At 47.4% G+C, this 22,779-nt stretch overlaps 1 protein-coding gene across 2 annotated transcripts; it reads right to left on the reverse strand.

Annotated features, from left to right (window-relative positions):
* Window positions 1-1,381: 1,381 nt before the first annotated feature.
* HEATR6 (HEAT repeat containing 6) lies at window positions 1,382-18,342 on the reverse strand. 2 transcript variants are annotated; one of them, XM_051635929.1, is made up of 20 exons: window positions 18,152-18,342; window positions 17,487-17,594; window positions 16,956-17,096; window positions 15,252-15,367; window positions 14,332-14,446; window positions 13,971-14,072; window positions 13,411-13,548; window positions 12,020-12,312; window positions 11,470-11,647; window positions 10,980-11,186; window positions 10,370-10,469; window positions 9,781-10,139; window positions 8,836-8,958; window positions 8,194-8,280; window positions 7,147-7,281; window positions 5,839-5,961; window positions 4,780-4,904; window positions 3,812-3,908; window positions 3,181-3,385; window positions 1,382-2,726 (listed from the first exon to the last, which is right to left on the reverse strand). In XM_051635929.1, exons 3-20 carry the CDS (start codon window positions 17,091-17,093, stop codon window positions 2,176-2,178), a joined length of 3,192 nt encoding a protein of 1,063 aa, XP_051491889.1. In that variant the 5' UTR covers window positions 17,094-17,096; window positions 17,487-17,594; window positions 18,152-18,342; the 3' UTR covers window positions 1,382-2,175. The 2 variants fall into 2 exon arrangements, with proteins under 2 accessions (XP_051491889.1, XP_051491888.1); XM_051635928.1 differs by lacking the exons at window positions 15,252-15,367; window positions 17,487-17,594; window positions 18,152-18,342 and having other exon boundaries at window positions 16,956-17,042.
* Between the last annotated feature and the right edge of the window lie 4,437 nt (window positions 18,343-22,779).

Genomic DNA, 22,779 nt, shown 5'->3' on the forward strand with positions numbered 1-22,779 from the left:
AAGACCCACCCCCCCCAGCAGCTTTTCAGTCCTTGCTCACAGAAATTAGGCCTGAATCTCTGCAGCTGCCCCTTCTACCCCCCTGTAAGGTGTGACACCCCCCCCCCAGCAACACCCATGGCAGGAGAGGCCACACAGCTGCTGTTTGTCTCATCCTTAGAAGATGCTGGATGAAGTTCCACCAACCAGAGTGAAAACCAGCTCCTGCCCCTCCCTTCTCTCCTGTCCATGTTCCCCCAAAACCCCTTGGGTGTTTCCAGAGCCAGGTGAGACTTTACAGAAGTTTTTATTAAAACCAAAGAAGTTGGCCACACGCTATTGAGAACCCCAGCAGCTCCCATCTGCTTCTTGGGTGCATAAAACCAGAGATTTCTCCATCCAGAACACCCTGACGTGGGGTGTGGGCTGCTGGCATGGACACTCAGCACAGGGACACCCTGTGTCTGCTGCCCGATCCCGTGTGGGACACCAAGTCCCAGAGCTGCCTCACTGCTGGTGTTCCAGCTGGTACAGAACAGAGGCAGCTCCAGAACACAGCTGGCAAACTCAGGCTTGTTTGAGATGGTGGAAGTTCAAAAGATGGGGACAATTGCAGCAGCCCAAGAGGGAGAAAATAAGCAAATCTGTGCCGATTTGTAAGGTGAGATGTAACCAGGGGTGCTCCTGAGGCAGGACACGGCCCAGCCAGGGATGCTCAGCTCTGCCACTTCCATCCAGCTCCATCCCAGCTGTGACAACACACCCAGAACTGGTACAGGAAAGTCACTCCTGGCAGGGAACTGGCCCCATACATCCAGCAGAAAAGACTCCACAACTCCAAAGAGGCTCTAGTTACACACACAGCACCTGAGGCCCACTGAAACCAGCACCAAGGGTGGAAAAACAAAGCAGTTTGTATCCCAAAGAGGTTTTATGACAGGCAGGGCTGGTGCTGAGCTCTGTTCAAACATCCACCCAAGGGTTAGAAGAGCAGACTCTTCACTCAAGAGCATCCTGCAGACCAGCTCATTCCTGCAGGAGTTGTTTTGTCCCCAGCAACATCAGAGAGCTCAGACCCCCCCTCTCAGTGCAGCAAGCAGAGTGAGGAACACCAGAGTGGAGGAATGGGAACAACAGGAACAAACCCACAGCAGGGTTAGAACATCACTGCACCTCCCATGGCCAGGCAACAGAGCCCCAGCACTGCTTGAAGGGTCAGAATTCCAGCTTCAGAGAAGCAGTTTTGAATGTTCTGGCTTACACAGCACAGTACCATCCACCCAGAAACAAGGAATGTTGAGCTTTTGGAAGCCAGGATGAGTGAAGGCAGCAGGGAGGCACAGGCCAGGTGTAGGGCACCAGGGACATACACAGGTAAAGGCAAAGTGTGTTTGCTCTAAGCTGTTATTCAAATATTGGCAAATTTAGGTTTATTGCAGGAACACAGGAGTGACAACATTTGCAGTGCTCAGAAACACAGGATTCTTCCAGACCCCTCCTTTACAAACACTGTTTTGAACACAGCAGCAATAGTAACAAAATGGCTTCAGGTAAACTGAGAGAACAGGCTGGTGATATAAAACATACAAAGAAGAAGACATTTGTTTTCCAAGGGGCAACACTGTAACAGTGCAGTGTACAAACAAAACCAAGGGAAGACAATTTAAGACTTCAGTGAACAGAAAATAATAAATAAAATATAAACTTCTGCAGATCTTTTCATCAGGCCTTATGAATTAATTCAGCAAGTTGGAAATAAATTCTTTAATACCACCCAGAGGAAACGTTTTGGGGCCTACAGGAAAGCTGGGGAGGGGCTCTTCACCAGAGAGGGCAGTGACAGGACAAGGGGTGATGGTTTTAAACTGAAAGAGGGGAGATTTAGGTCAGACATCAGGAAGAAGTTCTTCACCATGAGGGTAGGGAGGTGCTGGAATAGGTTGCCGATGTTCCCTCCCTGAAGGTGTTTAAAGCCAGAGCAACCCAATCTAATGAGAGGTTGGATCCTGATGATCTTTTAAGATTTCTTCAAACCTCAACCATACCATGATTCTGTGATAAGCTTGATGTAAATTGTTTAATACCACCCACAGGAAGCTTTCCTCCTGGCTGCCCAGTGGCAGTGAAGGCAGCATGTTTCTCCTCTGTGCCCACGGGGAAGTCAAAGTTACTGGTCACTGAACCAGGGGTTTCTCTCTACGCCTCTGTTAGTTCAGTGGCATTGCCATGGTTTGCCAAGACATCTTCCAGATAACCAGACACTCTTGCCCTAGCTTTGCCCTTCAGCTGTTTCTCTATCCCACAGAGATGTTCAATAGCTCCTTTCAGTGCTCTCTCCCTCTCCCAGAAGTCTGTGTGCATTCCTGCTTCGTTCTCCTCCCCTCCAGATTTCAGATATTGCAAGACGTAGGATTTGATCAAATCCCCATTTTCTCTGATGCTTTCCCAGATGACTGGCAGGTCTGTGCTCTTTGCCAGACTTAACAAATGCAGCAGAGCCTGGCAGATCTGTGTCCGGAGGCTGGCACTGTACTTGAATTCCAGAAAGTCCTCTGTGTCTTCACTCTTCTGCAAGGCCACCACCAGGGCACTCCAGATCTGGCAGAACTGCTCAGTGGAGCCATAGCATTCCCTCTTGCTGGGGATGGAGAGGGCCATGGCTGATTTGATTCGGACTTTAAAATTCTTGCAGGATTTCACTACTGAGGAAAGGGCACCATATGCTTGTGTGGTCCAAGGTGCTTCTCCTAAACAAACCCCCAAAAAACAAAAACCCCTTTTTCAATCAGTCAAAATATTCAGAACTCTAAATATGTCTTCTAAATATTTAATGGGCTTACATGTATCCTGGTCTAAACGAGAGAATCGGGGGTTATGAAATTAAAAATTAGTTAAAAACTAATCTTCTGAAGCTAGGTAAGAGGGAAAAGTGACATTTTGCATCTGTTCACAGCTCCAATCTCATCCTCCCACTCTTCCCTAGCTTGACAGATCCAGCTGAACACAGCACAGTTGTGTCTGTATCAGCACGGGTGGGATCTAAGCCCACTTCCCTGGCACAAGATTTGGGAAAGCCAGGAGAGGATGATTCAGCTCCCTTTGCTTTCTCCCCCTTTTCCTAACACACCTGTAGCAGAGACCTTCTTATCAAAACCACAATGTGCTGTGCAAATCCAAAAGCCAGTGGGACAAGTCACTCACCAAGTGGCAAGGCAGGGTTCTTGAACACGTTCCCCAGCGCGTAGCAGGCGTTCCAGCGCACTTTCATCGTGGCCTCACTCTGCACAGTAGAAATCAGGGCCTGAAGAGACTCCTCAATGGCTTCCCTGAACCTGGGGTTTGCTATGTGATATGGCTGAAGGAAATGCAGCACGTTCCCAAGGGCACGGACCGCGTTGCTCTTCACCTGGAACACACAGACACACCAGAAAACTACCCACCCCATTCTAGCCTTCAGCTAATAGGAAAAGCTTTTCTCAAGCCTGCTACAAAATCATACTTGGAGCCAACATGGAGCCCATCTGGAATCAGAGTGGTGTCTGGTCATACAATAAGTCCCTAAATGTCACCAGAAAGATTGTTCTCTGCAAGTGGTCACCCTGAAAAAAACAACCAAAACCACCCCCTGCGGGAACAGCACAATCCAACGCCCTGCAGGTCAACGGTGGGAAACCCCCAAACACCAGAGGATGCTGAGCTGCAGCTCGTCACCTGCTGGGGCAAAATGCCTCTAAATAACCACTGTCTCTTCCTATTTTATTTATTTTTTTTAATAAAAATGCACAAGCTGACTACACTATAACAACTCCACCCTCCTTCCCCTCGGTCATACCTTGTCTCTGTCCTTGGATGCTTCCGTCGCAGACCGCAACATTTTCAACAGCAGAACATCAGAAAACTCCTCTTGGAAACTTTGTCCCATTGTTTCCCTAGCAGAACAATCACACAGTAGAAGGTAACAGCTCAGATAATCCATCCCCAAAAGATGGGATAACAATCCTTTACAAGGGCTTATGAACAACCTTCACTCTTCAGAAGGCTAATATGTAAGGCAGACCTTCCTACATGTGACCACTATGTTTATTAATTTAAAACCAAACTATCAATGCAAGAAAGCTGGTTAGCAATGCATTAAGTCTGTAATAAAAAACAGAGGGCAATGAATGGCTCAGAGGCAATTCTTTAGCAGGAATATATGATAACTATTTCTCCTGTTAAAAATGTAACAGCAGGTTAGACTGCCTTCAGTCTTTGATTTGAGGAAGTGTTAAATATTTATTACTCTTACTTCTGTGTTATGTTGAAAGTAACCAGGGAACATGCAACTACACCAAGCAACGTACAAGAAATAGAAAACTGAGAAACTAAAGATTAGAAAGCCCTAAACCCAAGCATGTTAGTAGAACTAAACTCTGGCCCTACACTGCTCTGCAACAAAATCCTGATACATTTTAGTTCCTGACTGGAGCTTCCCTTGCCTGGAAGTGTTCCAAGGCCTGACTGGATGGGGATCTGAACAATCTGGTCTAGTGGGAGATGTCCCTGCCCATGCAGAGGGGTTGGACCTAGATGATCTGTAAGGTCCTTTCCAACCCAAACCAGCCTGTGTTTCTGTAAACTCAAGCCCAGACAGAAAGAGGATACTTGTAATACAGTGTCACGGACACACAGAGGAGTTGAAAAGAAGCATTTAAGACAAACGTTGTCTTTTTTGACACTAAGTAGAGCAGTAGCCTCTGTCTGACACTGTGGGAACACAGGCAGAGAGGGGAGCTCTGCAGGGCAAGGGTTCTTACGCACATGTTGATGATCAGAGTGTCTGTGAGGTTGCCCAGGGACCAAGCTGCTTTGGCACGGACGTTGGGAGACTTGTCATGGAGGGAGGTCAGGATGGCATTGGCTGTGTCTGCTACAAACATCACATCCTGTGAAAGTCAAAACTGCTGCCAAGTCAGATACTTTTAAAAAAAGGTTATTTCCTTAGTAACATACACATTCTGGCCTTTTGAGGGAAAATACCTGTATTCACCTACTCTTTTTTAAGGTGACAATATTTAACAGGTTTGTGGTGCTCTCTGTACAGCCTTGTTTGATCCTTAATTGACAGTCTAAACCAGCATGCTGACCAAATTCACCACTCTCTCAGGTAATTGTTGCTCTGAGGTTTCAAGCTGTTCCTTAATTTCATTGGTGCTTTTTAGTTACTTTAGATTTTAACATAATTACCTGGACTGCCAATGCCATGCTCATCAAGTCCCACTCTTAAGTAATTGCTTCTCCAAGCTCCCCGTTGAGCTGCCTGTCTAATCTGCTCTTCTATGGCACATTACATTTCATTTTCATCCCCTTGCCTATGGCAAAGGATTTTCTTTCACAGTATTTTGGGCTCAAATCCCAACAACAGCTACTGCATAATTTTGTTATTACCATCACCCTTTTGAGGCCTTGCAAAAACTAGTCTTCTTCTCTAAATAAGGTTTACTTCTTAGTTTTAAGCAAAATTGAAGCCTTCACATTAAAAACTTGTTAAACTCTCCAGAGTGCTGTACAGCTGCTCTCCTCTTCCCAGCTCTACCTCATCTCTTGCAATTCCTTTCTGCCAATCTAGCCTCTCCCACTTCTGTCCCTGAGAGTTTGGGGAAGATCCTCCCTCCTTTTCCTCCCACTTAGGAGACACTCTGGCTTCTGCTTCATCTCTCTTCGAACTGCCCTGGTTCTGTTCACCACACAAAAGGCAGGGTCTGGAGATGGTAAAGAAAAAGTTACAAGGAAGGTAAATCTATTCCAAAAGGACTCACATGCCACACCTTAGGGTTCATTAAACCTATTACAAAATAAGAAAAATGGGCCAGTTCTGACCTGCCGAAGGCAAGAGAAGAGGATGTAGACTCCAAGGGCACGGGCAGCAGCAGCTTTTACCAGCGGGTTCTCACTGTGGTTCAGGCCAAGCAGCAGAGTGACACACAGGATCTGCTGGTCATTCTGCAAGGATGAGCAGCCATGACTAAAGAGCAACTGGAAAGGTCTCTGTCCCCCAGAGACAGCTGAGAAACACCCTGAAACACCCCAGCACATGGAATCTAGAGAAGGACCATTCAGAGCGTGGTATTTAAAGCAAACTGACTGGCATTTCGGGGTGTCACATGGGAACATTTCCAGAAAATGGGGTCTTCTTGCTGTTAGGGAAAACCAGGAGGGAAACCAAAATACAAACTATCACCCAAAGGCAGAAGGCATGGCCCACTGGAGGTAAAAGAGACTGGATGGGTTGCATTTTCTTGTCTTACTTCACTCTTTCTCCTTCATTAACAAGGACAGCCAGGAAGATTAAGTTCATCCTGGACAAATTGTCAGTTCACCAACCCATGACAAAGATCTTTGTTTCATCAGAGCAAAGGGTCAGAATGGGCATTGACTTGACCCCAACTGGCCACAGGGACAAGAGAGTGTAGGGGATCAAAGTACAGGGTGATGAAGTACATGCTGTACTTGGAGAAACCAGACAGAGAATTCCAGAGATACTGCTGCACCAGCAATTCTGGGGCAAATGAGCCCTGGCAGAGCACTCCCCATCAAGAAGGGCACAGTGACACAGAAGGAGCTGCACAATGCAGTGGTGAGACACTGCCAAGGCTTTCATGTTTAAAAGCATATTTCATGGTGCAGAAACAGAGTAAGGCCAACACGTTTGTTTGCTCCTGCCAGGGCAATCACCACAGTGTAGTGTTTTAAAAGCCAGCCAAAATTAAAATAACAACAACCAACATGCATGCAAATTGGTGAACAACGTCAGGCCATGGTTGCTAGTTCAGCTGTGTCTTCAAAGAATTAACCAGCAAAAGAACAATCTTCACCCCTTCCTCATGCAATGAAATTCTTGCCCTCCATCTCTTGTGCATCATGGCCAAGGCTGGGTGTTCATAGCAGGGCCTAAACAGCTTCTGTGACCCACAGTTCAATTGTTTTGACAGACTAATTACTTCCAGCATTGCCTTTTTCAGCCTTCAATAGTCACAACTTGTTCAGAATATAAAGAAATGAATTCTGGAAGGTTTCTCTACCCTCTCCATAGAAAAGTTTTCCAAGTCTTTACACTACTGCAATCTGGCAGAGCAGAACGAAACCTCCATCAGTAAAAATGGCAGGTTGCAAGGGGTGCTCTCTCACCTGCAGGCTGCTGAAAGCTTCTGGCAAGATAGAGGACAGGGCATCACAGGCGCTCGTCTGCAGAGTTGCGTGTGGGGAGTTCTGGAGGGTTCCAGGTAAAGGGCCATTTAACATCATTGTCCAGAAAGTTACAACCTAAAGAGGAAGCAGCCAGGTTTACTTAATTAAACTCAGCCATTATGCCCAAATTCTCCCAACAGGTTGTCTTTTTCTAGGATCACTGTTCAGGCACACTTACAGCAGGCAGCGTCGTTGCGTGTGAAAGTGATTATAGGTGTGGAAGCCTAAAACACTGGGCATGCAGGAACATTTGAAGGACATTTTAGTACTGCTATCAAGGACTTATCCACTGAGTTGTGTGTTTCCTTCCCAGGGACACATCCACTCAGACTGCATTAGGTAGAATTATGATCCCATTTCTGAATCCACTCACCTGGGTATGTTCATTTGCCTGACAATTTACATCCATATCCAGTAACAGGAAACTGGTGCTACTGGACACGTTTCCTGCCTTGCAGGGCCATTGGTGATTGGCTCAAAACTGAGCTTACACCAAAGACATTTTGAAACTTGCCTTCTGTCCACAGAAGCAAGATGTAAACAGGCCTGTTCTACTATTAGAATGTCAGTTCCTCAGCTTCTGCAAACTTATCCAACAGACAGAAACAATGAATTTTTCTGAAATCACATATGTTATGGCTCTGGTCCCTCCCTCTGCACTTGTGAACAAGCAGGTTGGCTCTTGTGACAACACAAATTCACCAAAACTCAAAAAGTGTACCTCTAGGTTTTATGCAGCAGTTAATGACACATGCAAAATGGGAGCTGTTCTTCCAGCATGTAAAAAACCCAAACCAAAGCAACACACCTGTGTACAGATATCAAAATAATGCAAGAAACCTACAAAAATTGTAGACTCCAGGGTTGTGAGTCCCTCTCTCTGCTTTCCTAAAATTCACTGATCTGCATCCATGCCAGTGACTTTGCAGGGAGTTCAAGGCAGGAAGCTCAGGGAAGTGGAATCTCAGAGGGACCCCACACACTTACCACACTGACTGGCACCCTCTGATCAGGGGCAACTGGTGAATCAGGTTTGTACTGCTGCAGCACTCCTGTGCCCAGCTCCTCCAGAAGCTGCAAGGAAACAAAAAACAACTGGGTCTTTATCAGGGATGACTGAGTACCAGGAGCTATGGCAACCTTTACCTAGGACTATACTTACCTACCTGGAGAACAAAAATAAAAGATTCAGTGCTGTTTTGGACTCTATTCTGCCCCTGCTAGTAAAGAATTTGGAAGAAAAGCCTTTCTTACATGAAGTCTCCAGCTAGAACAGAACAACAAATTGCTGTGCAAAGAGCAAATCTCTCTGAGCTTTCCTTTGGGTGACAGTTCCTACACCAGCTGATGTTAAATGAGGGAAGGACCAGTGCCATAATCCTTGCCTTTCCCAAGCTTCCTGGTGACTCAGCAGAGCAACAGAATTCTGCTAAGAATTCAAGATTGGAAAGAGAAGGTACATATCTTGAAGTGTCAGGGTACTGCACCTCCCAGAGCTCCAGCAAGCACCAGCTCCTTATGGTGGGCTCCACCACACACACAGATGCTCCAAATATTTGTCACCACTCATCTGCATTTGCCAAACATGCTAACAGATAAAACTGATTTGATGTTTCCTCATGCTCTTACTTTGGCTCCATGAAGCTGAATGGATGGATCCATTTCTTCCATGCATCTACAAGCCACTTCTCCAAGCTCTAGGAAATAGCTCTGAGCCATAGAGAAATAACCTTTTACAAGAAGAGCCAACACCTAAACACAAAGAAAAAAAATTCCAGTCAGTGTTTTATTTTCTTCCTTCTAGTAAACCAGAATACCCCAAATACATACAGAGAGGATGTTACTGGGCTAATCAACACTGGGACCACATACTAAACCTTGATGCAACAGATACACCTTGCAGCACAACTTCTAGAATACTACAGCTAATTAAAAACCTCCCTATTCCATGATCTTGTTCAAAAGAGGGCCACAAAAGCACTATCAGGTAGCACGACAATTAATTATTTACTCTAAGTGAGGTCTCCTATAGCTAAAACGCTAAGCAAGAGCACCTGTAAGAGCAGCACATTCTGTTTCTCATGTCCTGTGCTCTGTGAAGCTGGATTCAGCAAATATCCATTGTTCCAGAAAAAGAGTGAGAATCCCCAGCACACATAACAAAATCTTCCTGTTTTCTGTGGTTACATGAGGAAAAACAAGCCCAGCCTGAACACTGACAGGTACCCCCTTAGTTTGAGGAGTTGGAATGGGGAAGACTCACAGCCTTCACCAGATGCCAGCACAAACACCCAGCCAGGTAATATTTGACAATAACAAAGGTAGCCAAACTCCCAGGCAGATGAACTGACTGCAGCAGGTTTGCTATGGGAGGGTTAAGCTGTGGCCACAGGAATCAAAATGTCACTGCTCTTCCAGTCACTGCAGCTCAGCCATGCTGTGCTAACAGCTGCTTCAGCCTAAATCTCACCGAGAGAGCGAGGAGCAAAGGAAGCCCACGAGTGAGGCCTGGCTGCCATCAGGCAATTTGGTCTTGTCCCAAAGCTGCTCATTTTACAAGCTGTTCATCCCCACCTGTAAGGATTCCAGGCGAAGGGGACAGGGCTCATAAACGCTGGACAACGACGGGAAGTTCACGTCGCTGTCGGAACAGGAATCCTCTCTGGGCAGAACAGTGATGGAAACGCAGAGACGGAGAAGCCAGCAGGGCTCTGGAGCTGCAGATCCTGCTGGGTGCTCCGGAGGCTCCCCTGCTGCTGGCAGGGCTTTCCTCCACTGCTCACAGGGATTGGAACGGTGAGGGGTTGAGCTACCACTATTATTTAGCCCTGAAGAACTGGGCTGTTGCAAAAGTAACTGCACCTCTGGTAAAGGTGCTTGGACAGATATTATAGCTCCTAATAAGGTCAGACTGGAAACTCTAACATTAACATCTGCAAGAAAGAATAGGAGAAGGGAAGAAAAAAACCAGTCTGTTAGCAGCTGGCACCTCAGCATCCTTCTCCAGAAGCTTTGGACAAGACAGATCGTAACATATAATTCTCTAGTAATACATAAGTATTTATGAGGCATAGAGAAGGAAATAAAAATCCACAACTATTTTGTAATTAAAAAATTGTTACATTATGATATAGCATATAAAAAGAAGCAGCCAAACACAAACCTTTATGACAGATGTATGGCTTTATCTGGTTCCAAACTCTTGTCAGCAACCCAGGTTTCAAGCGGTTGTAGGGTGCGTTGGAAACCAAATTTGCAAGGCACTGAAACAGACAAGAACATCCACAAAGTGGTGGTTCCAGTGTCAGCCTGGCCTCCAGCAGATTTGTTTTTATACTTGCAATTATCTGAGGGCACCTGAAAACAAATGCCCCAATTATCTGCTGTTTGAAAACTGGTTACAAATTTGGCTCCTAAGAATGAGTATTAAACACTACTGCGACCCGGCATAAAGACCAAGGAATTTCAACAGCCCATGGAGTGCTTTTTTTTGCCAATTTGGATTCCAGTTTTAAAGCCAATGTGAGTCTTCAGAATCATTTCACAGTCACGTTCAGCTCCAAAAAGACTACAGAAGAGAACTGTGCTGAAAAGAAACCGTAGGACTCTGTAGGAAAACTCAGTCTGTGGAGCCTTGTGAGATAACAACAGTCTTTTCCCCACCACCACCTTTGTCCTCAACAGCTACAATAACTTCTGTGCAATCTTCAAGACTTGATCTAGAGACCTAATGGTCTCTAGGCAGCAGCTGAAACACTCAACAGTGCAGTTACCTTGATTATTTGTGTCAGGGTTTGAGAGGAGGACTCTGCCACCAGGGCGAGCAGCAGGCAGCGGTGCAGCTCCCGGATGCTGGAAGCAATAGTTACAGAGAAGGGAATAAAAGCCCTCTTGTGATCACTGGCATCTTCAGCAACTGAAAGAAACTGCTTGGAACCTTCCAGGATGGCTGAGAGAACTTGAAGAGCACAGGCACGGGTCTGAAATGATAGAACATTTCTGTTACCCACCTTTAACAACTCCCTGGAGCTGATAGAGAATTTTAAAATTGATGAAAGTGCTTTTCTTCAGCAAGAGGAAATGGAACTATCTTTTCTCTACTTTAACCATGGTTTCCTTGACCAACACATCCTCTTCTGTTTCTTGTGGTGCAGTGACCAAGCAACACAGAGTAACCAAAGTTAACTCAGTGAAGACCAGAGAAGACAACTATCAAGATTAATACGGGAAAAGGAATGTTTTGTCTCCTCAGAACTGCCTCACCTTTGGAGAAGGGTCCTTCAAAGCAATAGTCATCAAGGACACAGACTGGGGGCTGCCAATACCAGGAGCATCAGGAACAAATGCTGACCAGTAGCCATAAAGAACTCTTTTTTCTATTGATTTTATAGCAGAGAGGAAACAGGCAAGAGCCCCTTGACGAACATTGGCCTGATAAGATCTTAAAAACAAACAAAAATATTTATTAAATAGCAGCAGAGAAGAGTAATGGACTTAATCTCTTCCACTTATATTAGTGGCTGAGAGAAGACATTTTTTTAGACCATGAACAGGAAAAGAACAAATTTACTTTCAGAACAATACAAATGACTGCCTTCCAATCTTGTATCAGCACATAAATCAAAAGCAAGAGTGATTTCCTCAACAGTTTTGATTCAGAACAAAGCACCAGGATCCTGTGGAAGTGCAAGAGCCTGCAGACCTACAGAAATTGTGCCAGATCTGCAGGAAAAGCTTTAACATGACACACGAGCTTCAACCGTTACGAACAGCAGCACACTGCTCCCATGCTTCATGTCTACAAAAAAATCACCTTGTTTTGCTCTGCATTCCACCTTCAGCATCAGAATATTCTGACTCACTGCTGCTGATTCTTTTCCAACTCATGTGATGTGAAGACAAATGATCCTTCCCAGCAGGCACAGGAGCAACATCCGATGCATGGCTCCGGGGATCTGAACGAGGACTTTTCTGCACCTCCCCCAGGTGCAATTTCAGCAGGTTAGATGCAAGGATTGATTCTTTTCCTGCATCATCCAGATCTTCTTTTCCTTCTTCTCCCAACTCTCCCTTCTTTTGTTTCCCTTTGGACTTTTTTCTTCGGTTCTAAGAGAAAAAGCATTTTAATTTTTTAATTTTTTTTTTTAAATGATAGCTAGAAAGATGTGCAAATGTTTTAGAGCTGTCAATCTTTTACTCAGGGAAAATGGTCTCATCTGAAAGCAAAGCTAATTGCTAATCCAGAAGAAAAGCAGAGTTGAATATAATAAATCATGCCCTCTGTATAGCACATCAACATCCTATTATGCAAGTTTCTAAATGAGATTTTAGATGAGATTTCACTTAACCAAGAATCATCACAGCTATTTTGCACCTTCTGCTGCAATAATACTGCACATAAGTGCAATTATATGTATGTGCAATGCTCTACCTACAGAAACAGTCACTTCTTTAGCAGCTGAGAGTTTGCAAACTCTGCTTATTAGTAGCAACAGTAACACCAGTATAGTAATACTTTAGTGGAAGTAGGTAATTTATATCTGAAAAGCCTGAAAAATTTGGCTTCTTCATCAGTAAAGCAAAATATTTCCAACAAAACTTGCAGTTAAAAATCATATTCCACATAGAAGTGATTAAAGAAGAGGAACAGTAAATACTTCCTTAGCTCTTTTAGATTTATGCTAGATATTTAGCATCTAAAAAGAAACCAGTCAACATGACTACACAACTTTATTTTCTCTAATGTCTTTCAGATAATCAGTAATCCAAAATGTTTACAGGGTTAAAAAATAACCTGCAGAAGGATTAAGCAGAACAGATGGGAGGGGGGAGGAAATCAGTCTCTGGATGAACTTAACTTCCCCAAGAAAGAGTCAAACAATTGTGCAAGTGTTAGGAGAGAAACTGTAACTTATAAAAGAAAAAGCTTTGGCTGGTCTGCAGGCACCAATCCCATGTCTGCAGGCCAAGAATTCTTGGCTATAGATGAATAATGGATGCACACAGGTTAAAGCAGGAAAACCAATCTCTGCAGAGCTATTTGTTCTTGTCATCTGAGTTTACAAAGCAATTTTACTCAGCACAGAGATTTATAATCAATACTTTTAGAGCAAAGAATGTGAAATGCATCACCCTCTCAGAACACACAGAGCCTGTTAGCCACTACCATCACCAGGCAGTGGAATCAGTGTCATTTCAGCTCACCCCTGTCTGCTTAAAGGTGGTGGTTTCTGATTGTTCCTGCTTGACAGGTGACCTTTTGTCATACTGCGGGAGCGGGGCCGGGTACAGAGCTGTGGGCACTTCTATGCTCAGTCCTGGCAGTCCATGAAACATACATTTCTGGAACAGGAACAAAAAACTTAGCACACTTTCCTCTTTTGAGGCACAAAGATTTACTGTGTATTTACTCAGGTGTTCATCCATTTTCAGTTGGGCTTGAATCCTTCCCCCAGGCCCTGCCTGTCCCCATGCTGTCTCACAGCTACATGACATCTGAAATTCTCTCCAGAAGGATTTTCAGCAAGTCTTAAAAAATGAGCCTCCCCTCTTTCTCTCACCTTCCTTTGTGGGAAGTGAAGTCAAGATGCTGTGAGAGAAACAGAATGTCTCTTTCTCTATATCTCACATTGCATTTTCCCCCACACACCCAGGCTCCTCTGCTTCCTCTTTCTCCTCGTCTCCTACCATTCCCAACTACACAAGCATCTGGAACATGCACATTCCAGTGTCTGCTCCTTTCTCAAATGGATTTAAATATTTACCTTTAATACTGCAAAAAGAGGTCCAATTTGGTCAGTCTGCATTAGTTTCATCTTCCCACCATTTAGAAGTGACTGGATACCTTTCAGTGCATTCTGCAGCAACTGAAAACCAAAACCACAGAATTCCTCATTTCTCCTTCCCAAAACACTGAAGATTCCCATCTTTCAAGTGACCTTCAAGGCAATTATGGTTTTGCTCAACATAATCACTGGGACAGTTAGTTATGTTTATTTTTTAAAATTGAGTATTGAAGCAAAATCTCAGTTGACAATATTCCAAATGTCATACCTTCCAAATTCCAATATTCCAGCAGCACAATCTCCTAATTAGACTACTCTAGACAATTTGACTCACACTCACCATGCAAAAAGTGATGTCATCTATGTCAGTGGTCTTGGAAGACTGCAGAACACTTAGAAAAGTTTGAAAACAGACACTTCTGTAGGACTCATCCAAGTATGGCTGCCCAGGCACACTAAAATTAAAGCAGGAGGAGATAAATGGTTGGTTTACAGTCTGTCCCCATAGCTTTATGAAGTTACACAAAGTCAAATAAAAAAATACAACTTGTAGCTGACCATTTCTTCTGCAAAATTAACCCAAAATATCACTGCAGGGAGCAGACAGCACAATGCTTTTTCTTTTCTTCGCTAAACTACTCTCTATAACATTATTTCTGGAAGACAGAGTTGATGGTTTTACCCACAGATGTTACAATATCTTGGAGGATTCATAGAATCCCAGACTGGTTTGGGTTGGAAAGACCTTAAAGATCATCCAGATACAAACCCCCCTGCACAGGCAGGGACACCTCCCACCAGCCCAGGCTGCTCCAAGCCCCATCCAACCTGCCCTTCAGCACTGCCAGGGATGGGGCAGCCACAGCTTCCCTGGGCAACCTGGGCCAGGGTCTCACCACCCTCACACTAAAGAATTTCTTTCTAATGTCTCACCTAAATCTCCTCTCTTCCAGTTTTAATCCATTCCCCCTTGTCCTCTCACTACAAGCACTTAAGCCCCTCCCCAGCTTTCCTGGAGCCCCTTCAGGCACTGGAAGGTGCTTTAAGGTCTCCCTGGAGCCTTCTCTTCTCCAGGCTGAACACCCCAACTCTCCCAGCCTGCGAACAAGGATTTAAATTTGACATTTCAAATCACGCTTATACACCTTACTAGTTCCAAATTCACTGTTCCTGGCACCAATGGAGCAGAGCAGCTGTCCATGCTGTCAGATGCACATCTGGTAAAGCCCCCACCCCAAACCTGCAGGGGCCCGGACGCACCTGAGGCAGAGGTTGGCCATGGCGCGCAGCGCTGCCCGCCGGAGCTCCACGTCGGGCTGAGCAGCATCACTCAGCTGCACCAAGAGCCCCGTCCTGCCCAGCAAATCTGGGAGATGCTAAAACAAACCACCAGAAGTCATTAAGGATCAGTGCTCTTCCCTCAGCCTCCCAGTTCTGCTTGGTAGCTAAACCTATCTATGCAACCAAAAAAAAAAAAAAGTCTTGTCAGCTGCATTTTCAGATTCCAGACAGAATGACATGAAAATACTCACTTCCAAAGTTCTCTTATTTTGTGTTTAGAAAGTACCAAGAGTGAGCACACTTCAGACTGAGTCCCAGTTGATGCTTCCTTCCCAGACACAGCTCAGCCAGTAACAACTGCTGTACCAAACTGCTGTGGTTACAAACCCACACAAACTGGCAGCTCCAGATCTGCGAGCACCACCAGCCCACACCTCAGCCCAGCAGCAGAAACTGCTCTGCAAGGTGCCAAGGGCTGGTGACAGCAGGGGAACCCAACACATCCAACACCTGCAGTCTCACTGCAGCCAGGAGGGGCTTCCTACAAACCCCAGGGTTGATACCCCACAGCCTCTGCTTTGCAATGGCTTTGAGCTCATTGGCAGGCCACCAAATACCACACAGCTGCTCACTCACCCTCCCTGCTCTGGGGATGGGGGAAAGAATTGGAGAGGTAAGGGTAAGGAGACTTGTAGGTTGAGATAAAAACAATTTCACGCCTGGAAAAATAATAATTTAAATAATAATAGTAGTAGCAGCAGCTTATACAAGTGAGGGATGCACAATGCAATTGCTCCCCACCTGCTGACCAAGGCTCAGCCTGTTCCCAGCTAGTGATCCCAGAGGACAGAAATGCCAAAAATGCAAGCCTGGAAGAGTGAGAGCAACTTCCCAGGCAACTCTCATCTCTGTACTGAGCCTGATGTTGCATTATACGGAATATCCCACTGGCCAATTCAGGTCCTTTGCTCTGGCTGTGCTCTCCCCAGCTTCCTGAGCACCCACACGTAGCAAAGCATGGGGAGCTGGAAAGTCCTTGATTTTTTTTGCAACAACTTAAAACACCAGTGTGTTATCAACATTCTTCTCACCTCAAATCCCATGCTAAATCCAAAACACAGGGCAATCTGATGTCCCTGCCAATGCAGGAGGGTTGGATCTAGATGATCTTTAAGGTTCCTTTCAACCCAACCCATTCTGTGACCCTATTCTAACTCATAAGAAGAAAATTAGCTCTATCCCAGCTAAAAACAAGGACATCACTACACACTAGAGGCCTGATCTGGCTACAGGATAAATTTCAGGATCCTCAATGGAGACTGCTGAGTAATGTGCAATGAGAGGCTCCCCATGTCCTTCCTGCCTGATACCTGGGCAGACCAGGGTGATTAGTCTGCAGATTAAGCCTGGTGCCCTTCAATACCAGTGTGTCTTTGGCTGAAGCCAGGTAATAGGTGGCCCCTGCAGGGACAGAGGTAATTGGCATGGGAAGAATCTTGTTATCTACTGATAACACACCTATCACACCTAAAATGCCACTTTTCCACAAATATCAGTCACTATTTAAATGGGATTATTCCTAACATAGTAAGTGTGGCAATCTGAGAACATGCTACTTTTTTATTCTTTCTTTTGGGGGAAATAAGTAGAAAGTGGTCACTTTCTCTTAGCTTGTAAACTCACCTGCTGACATTTAGGTCCATTATTGTAAACAAGAGCTGCTAAGGCTTGCAGGATTTCAACATGTGTCCAAGAGCTGCACTGCTTAAGAGCAGAGATGCAGTAGGATAAAAGAAAATTCAAGTTCTGTTCATCAACCATCACCTGTCACAACAGAAAAGGGCTGTGGTTAAGAAAACATTGCCATGTACTACTGGAGACATATACCCAGATATATTGGTTACAGACATGGGTGATGTGGCTGTTAAAATTACACACCACCACAGATAAGTGGATAAATCAACACCAGTGTCCTCTAACCAAGAGTAATTCCAATGGTGTACCACTTCTGACTGAGAAATGGTTCTACAGGAGGAACCATGTGAGAGCCACAGGTCAGAACCTCAACTAGAATAAGAATAAAGAACCAATACAGTGAAAATTCAGGAAACTGCATGAAGGTTGGCTCCACAGTCCCAGAAAGCTTCCCTGGGTTCATGGGAGACCAGGGAGCCAGCACACAGGAAAGGAAGGAAAAAGCCAAACTCCCTGTACCTGAAATCTGTTAAGCAGATGATGAATAAGCTGACAAACTTTGATGACAAGGTGTTCCTCATCAAGGGGAACCAGCTGACAGGCTTGGACAAGCAGGGCACAAACATCCTGGAAAAGAAAACCTCAGTTTAACGTTCAGACACGACACAGCTTGGGGTGGAAGCCACGTTAAGACTTTGATCACACACCCAGATCTACGTGTGGATACCACGAGCACCAGTACACGTGGATAACATGAAACTAACGATGCTGCAGCTGGGGATCTTCCCCTCACTTACCCCCAGATCAACACTGCAAAAACACAGCGCTCAGCTCTGCAGGCTCTACTTTAAGACTGGCAAGTTTTTAACGTTTTGAACAGCAGAGTCTGACAATCACCGAGCCCCCACTCCCGCCGGTGTCACCCCTCCTGCCCGGGCCAGGCGGGCACACGGCAGCCGAGCCCACAGCGCTGGGAAACGGAACCGGGAGAAGCCCGGGCCGTGAGGAGGAGGAAGGCGGGAGGCAAAACCCAGCGCGGAGGGCGGGAGAGCCGGTGCTGCCCTGGCACCGGCCCGGGCCGCGACCCGTCCCCCCAGCACCGGCTCCGCTCCCGGCTCGTCCCCCCGCGGCGAGGCCCCGCTCCCCGGCCGCGCAGCCCCGCTCCCCGGCGGGCCCCGCGGTACCTGGGGGCTGGGCTGGGCCGCCGGCCCGCAGCTCTCCGAGAGGAGCAGGTCGAGCAGCAGGTGCAGCTCGGTGCGGCGGCCGCCGTCGGGCCGCTCAGCGCCGGGCTGAGGCTGCAGAGCGCCCAGCCGGGCCAAGCACCGGCGGAAAGAACCACCCGGCTCCGACTCCTCCGGCCCCGCCGCCGCCGCCATCTCCGGCCCTCCCGGCGGAAGCGGCTCCATGGCAACGGGCGGCGCTTCCGGGGCGGGGCGCTGGGCCCGGGCGGGCCCCGGGGCGCGGCGGGGGCGGTTGAGCGGGGACCGGGCGGGGGGTCTGACCGGGGGGGTCTGACCGCAGCCTGCTCCGCTCCCGGCCCGCCTCCCGCAGCCCGCAGCGCTCCCGGTGCCCCCCCAGCAGCCCCGCGGGGTTCCGGGCAGCGCGGCCGAGGGGCTGCGGCCGGGGCGGGCTCAGCCCGGACACATTCCCGGCCGTGCCTCGCTCCAGCCGGGAGCTGCTCGGGGCCGTGTTGGCTCCAGCCGGGAGCTGCTCGGGGCCGTGTCTCGCTCTTAGCCCTGACAGGCTCGCCCGGTGCTCAGCCTGGGATGGAAGGAGAATCCACCCAGGGCTGCTGAGCTCTAACAGGGTGTTCCTGTCCCACGTGCCTTGCCCTGCCCCAGATCTGTCTGTACCGGCTTTGGGCACAGACACGGGGAAGAATGGAGTTACAGCACTGGGGACGCAGCTGGGAAGAGAAACCTGCTCACCTTAAGGGCGTCGCTCCAGGTTCAATCTGCACCTCACCCAGAATTCATCTCTTGCTGATGGGTGACATCAAATTAACTGATGGGTTCCTGCCATTTCCTTGTGAACAGCATCCCAGGAGAGAGGCCAAGGACTGAAAGGTCCCAGTTGATGGGGAAATGCACTTGAACAGGGGTGAGCCAAGTGTCTGCTGCACAGCAACAGCTGCCAACATGCAGATCTGCATCACCCAGGAGGGTTGCAGGGTCACAGCACAGTGTCCTCTCCTTCCATCACCACCAAGGTCTGGTACCTCACTTAACAGGCTGTCTTACCTCTGGTTTGCCTTGCTTTACCCCCCTTTCATTTCCTTATCAGACCAAGCACCTTGAGTAAGAAAAGTACATGCTGTGCCACCAGCACCATTGCCTTGGCTTCCTTCGCCCTGGGCTGTCTGGCTATGGCTAATTGTTCTGCTTCTTACCTTTATTGTTCCATTTATTCTTTATTATTTGTTGCCCAAAAGTCCCTAACAGGCCTCCGAGGCAGGCACAGTGAAACATGTAGCAAAGATACACTCTCCAGCCTATAAATATTGTGTGAGGATCATTTCAGAGAGCTCTCTGCCAGCCCAGCCACCACTCTGGGGAGAGCAGCTGCTTGATGTCCTGTAAGTGCTCTGGGAGGCAGCATAAAAGAGAGGAGCATGTGGCCACCTTCACCCCACATCAGAGACTTTGCACAGGGGTCTTCATTGCTGTCAGGAGAAACGCAGGTGTGGGTTGGTGTGAGAGCTCATCAAGGGGTGGGTGAGCTCTGCAGGGGAGTTGCAGCCTCCTGTGCATGGTTGGGTGCTGGGCAGTGCAGCCACCGTGCCTGCCAGCTCTGGAGCCTGTAGCTGGAGCTTGGGGAGATCTGTGGCACCCACAACATACCAGAACTTCCTGGCACTTTGCTCCATCCTAGGAAGCCCTTCTGGCACCTTCGGCATCAGTGGGATCAATGGGGTGGCCTTGTCAGAGCTGGGGTCTCAGCTGACACCTGCTGCTGCTCTGGGACTCTGCAGCATCTGGGGATGGGCTCAGGTGGAGCTGCACTGAGTTTAAAACAAGCCAGGATTGTCAGTGTTGCCTTCCCAACTTCCCTGCTTGGCATAAATTTCCACCAACTCCACACACAAGGACCTTTTTTAGTTTTGTTCCCTTTGCCACCATTTTATTTTGTGATGTATGATTTTTAAAACTTCTGAATACCTATTTAAAGCTCTTCTTTTCCTCTTGTCCTCTGTTTCTAAATCAGTGCTGAAATGTGTCTCTCAAGAGCAGCCCCCCACTTTTTGTGAGGCCCTAATAAATCCATGACTGAAAGCAGACTGACACCACTGCATGGGTTTGTAAAGCAACAAAACCAGGCAAGAGGTGGGTAAAGATGCTGTGGGTTTAGGGAATAACTCCACTGAAGCCAGTGATGTTACACCAAGTCACATTTCACCAGCACTTACTAAGTCTTCACATTTGCTCACCTCTCAAAACCCCCAAATGAGAGCAAACCTCACAGTATCCAGCAGTGGCCAGGCAGGAAAATAGCACAAATCCACCACTGTTAAACATGCTCTGCTACTATCATGCAAATACATCTGGTTTAGCAGCTCAGAAGCAGACTTCAAAGGACAGAGAAGTCGTTAGAATCATGGTTCAAAGAAAAAAGTGAGCAGCTGGTTGAGGCCATCTGGTAGGGGACAGAAAATGGTCTCTTTCTTCCCTAGTCAGTCTATGAAATTTTCATTAATTGTAAGAACATCTTCCAACATTAACTGACATAATATTGTTTAAAATATAAGTGTTAATAAATCATCAAAACTGATGTCTTAGGAAAACCAGGTAGTTATAGTCTGGTGAGTTCTTTCCTCCCCTGTAACACAGCATGCCATATTTCCAATTTTAGGTTGGTGTTTTCAAAGCAAATTAGTGGGAATTGGATTCCTCAGCTCCTTTGAAGGTCCCAGGGAAGAATGTGGGACAGGGTGGCTCCCCAGGCTGCCAAGGAATCTCCCTCTCTACTGACTTGAGGAGGTACATTTGGCTTAAAAACATGCAACGAAAGTGTCCTCCCTGGGTTGCAGCTCTCAGGCTTGTTCCTCCAGGGCTGGGTCCCACTAGCTGTGATGCTCCAGGAGGACAGCCAAGCACTGCAGCATGGGATCCACACTCCTCTGGGTGCCAGGGAGCAGGGCTGAGGCCAGGCAGACACTGACAACATTTTGGCAACTCTGTGTGGTTACAGCTTCAATAAAATCCCACCTCCCTGCAGCCCCCCAGCAGAAATCCCATCCCAGCCAAGAGAAATCCCAGCTCTGGTGCTGTGAGCACAGCTCAGCAGAAATCCCCAGTTTAAATGCTCTGATCTCAAGGCCCCCAAGAACTCCTGGAAATTGATATTTCTGTTGAATATATGGATGAGCTCCTTAAAATTCAGGCAGGTGGTTTGATAATGCAGGCATGGTGACAGCTGCCGTGGGGAAGCCAACTGAACAGGAGCCACAGCAGACAGCTCAAGGGCACAGCAAGTACCTGCTGGTTTTGACAAAGCGATGACCTGGGAGCTGCTGCTGCCTCTCCCTGCCTCCTCCTTGCCTTCTGGAGTTGTCACCTGTGTCTCTTCCTGTTAAAGGCAAAATGGAGAGAATTCATATTAATCTTACTGCCCTGGGAGGAAAACAGGCTCAAAGTTCAGATTGGAATTTCAGGGTTAAATCCCAGGCTCTCCCAAACGCTGCTGTTGCTGGCAGTCCTGCTCTTTCATGGCACTGTCCAAATTTACTGGCTTTTCATTTCCTGTCAGCAGCATTTCAAAGCAGATCAGACACAAAATCCCCAATCCTCTGATGTGTTCATACATCCAGGGGAGTCCATGTGGCTGCCAACAGACGCCTGCAAACATGCACATGCAGGTGCTCCATCCCTGGGAAGGGGATTTAGCCAGTGGCCCTGTCCATGCCACGCTACACATTTACCATTCCCCAGTGGCATCTGCAAATTCAGCCCCCACACTCAGCATTGTCTCTGCTGGTGCCAAAGGTGTCTCCCACTGGCTTCCCAGCTGTTTTCCCAAGCTTTAGGCCAGCTGACAGGACAAACCACGCCGGCTCCAGGCTTCGTTGCCACTGAAGGACAGACACAAATACTTAAAACACTTTCCTAATCTCATTTTCTCACGCAAAGGACTGCTGGGCTGTCAAGGACATCACTCCCAGGCTGCAGCAGAGATAGGACAGAGGGATGGGACAGGGCATGTGGGATGGCAAAGGAAGGACCCAGCTAGGGGGCTCAGGCTCCCCATGTGGTCCCACCATGGGAAGGGTACCCATGCCTGCACCCACTCCAGCCCAGACCCCCACCCCACTCCCTGAGCCCCACTTGTTCAGGCCCAGCCTGCTCCTTGCCTTGGGTGCAAATGTCCTGGTGATTTGGCTAATGAGGAGAATCCTCCCCTGCAACAAGGGCCAGTAAAGCTCCTCTCACATGGAAACACCCATGGGATTGGGGCCATCAGCCCTCCTGGAACCAGGGCTCAGGATTCTCAAGCTGTTTCTCCTGGAAGGACTCCTGGCTTCAATTGACTGTGTGGTGGAATTGCAGCTGAGTCTGGTGCGGAGATTTTAGAAACACTCTTCCTGCCTCTCCTTGCCCTCCTCTCCTTGGGTGTTATCTCCCCAGAGCTGGCAGAGGCTGGGATGTTTCCACATCTGCCTTCCCCAGGAGGTGTTGGGGACCCAGGGGACACCAGTGAAGCCTGGCTGATGGCAGCAGTGCCTGCAAACACCTCCCTCTCCATACAAAACAGCACAGACTACTCACTGGTTTAGTTTTACACTCAAATCCCTTCTCATCCATTGCATGTTTTCAGC

Source organism: Apus apus, chromosome 18, assembly GCF_020740795.1.
Source record: "Apus apus isolate bApuApu2 chromosome 18, bApuApu2.pri.cur, whole genome shotgun sequence".
Taxonomy (NCBI): Eukaryota; Metazoa; Chordata; class Aves; order Apodiformes; family Apodidae; genus Apus; species Apus apus.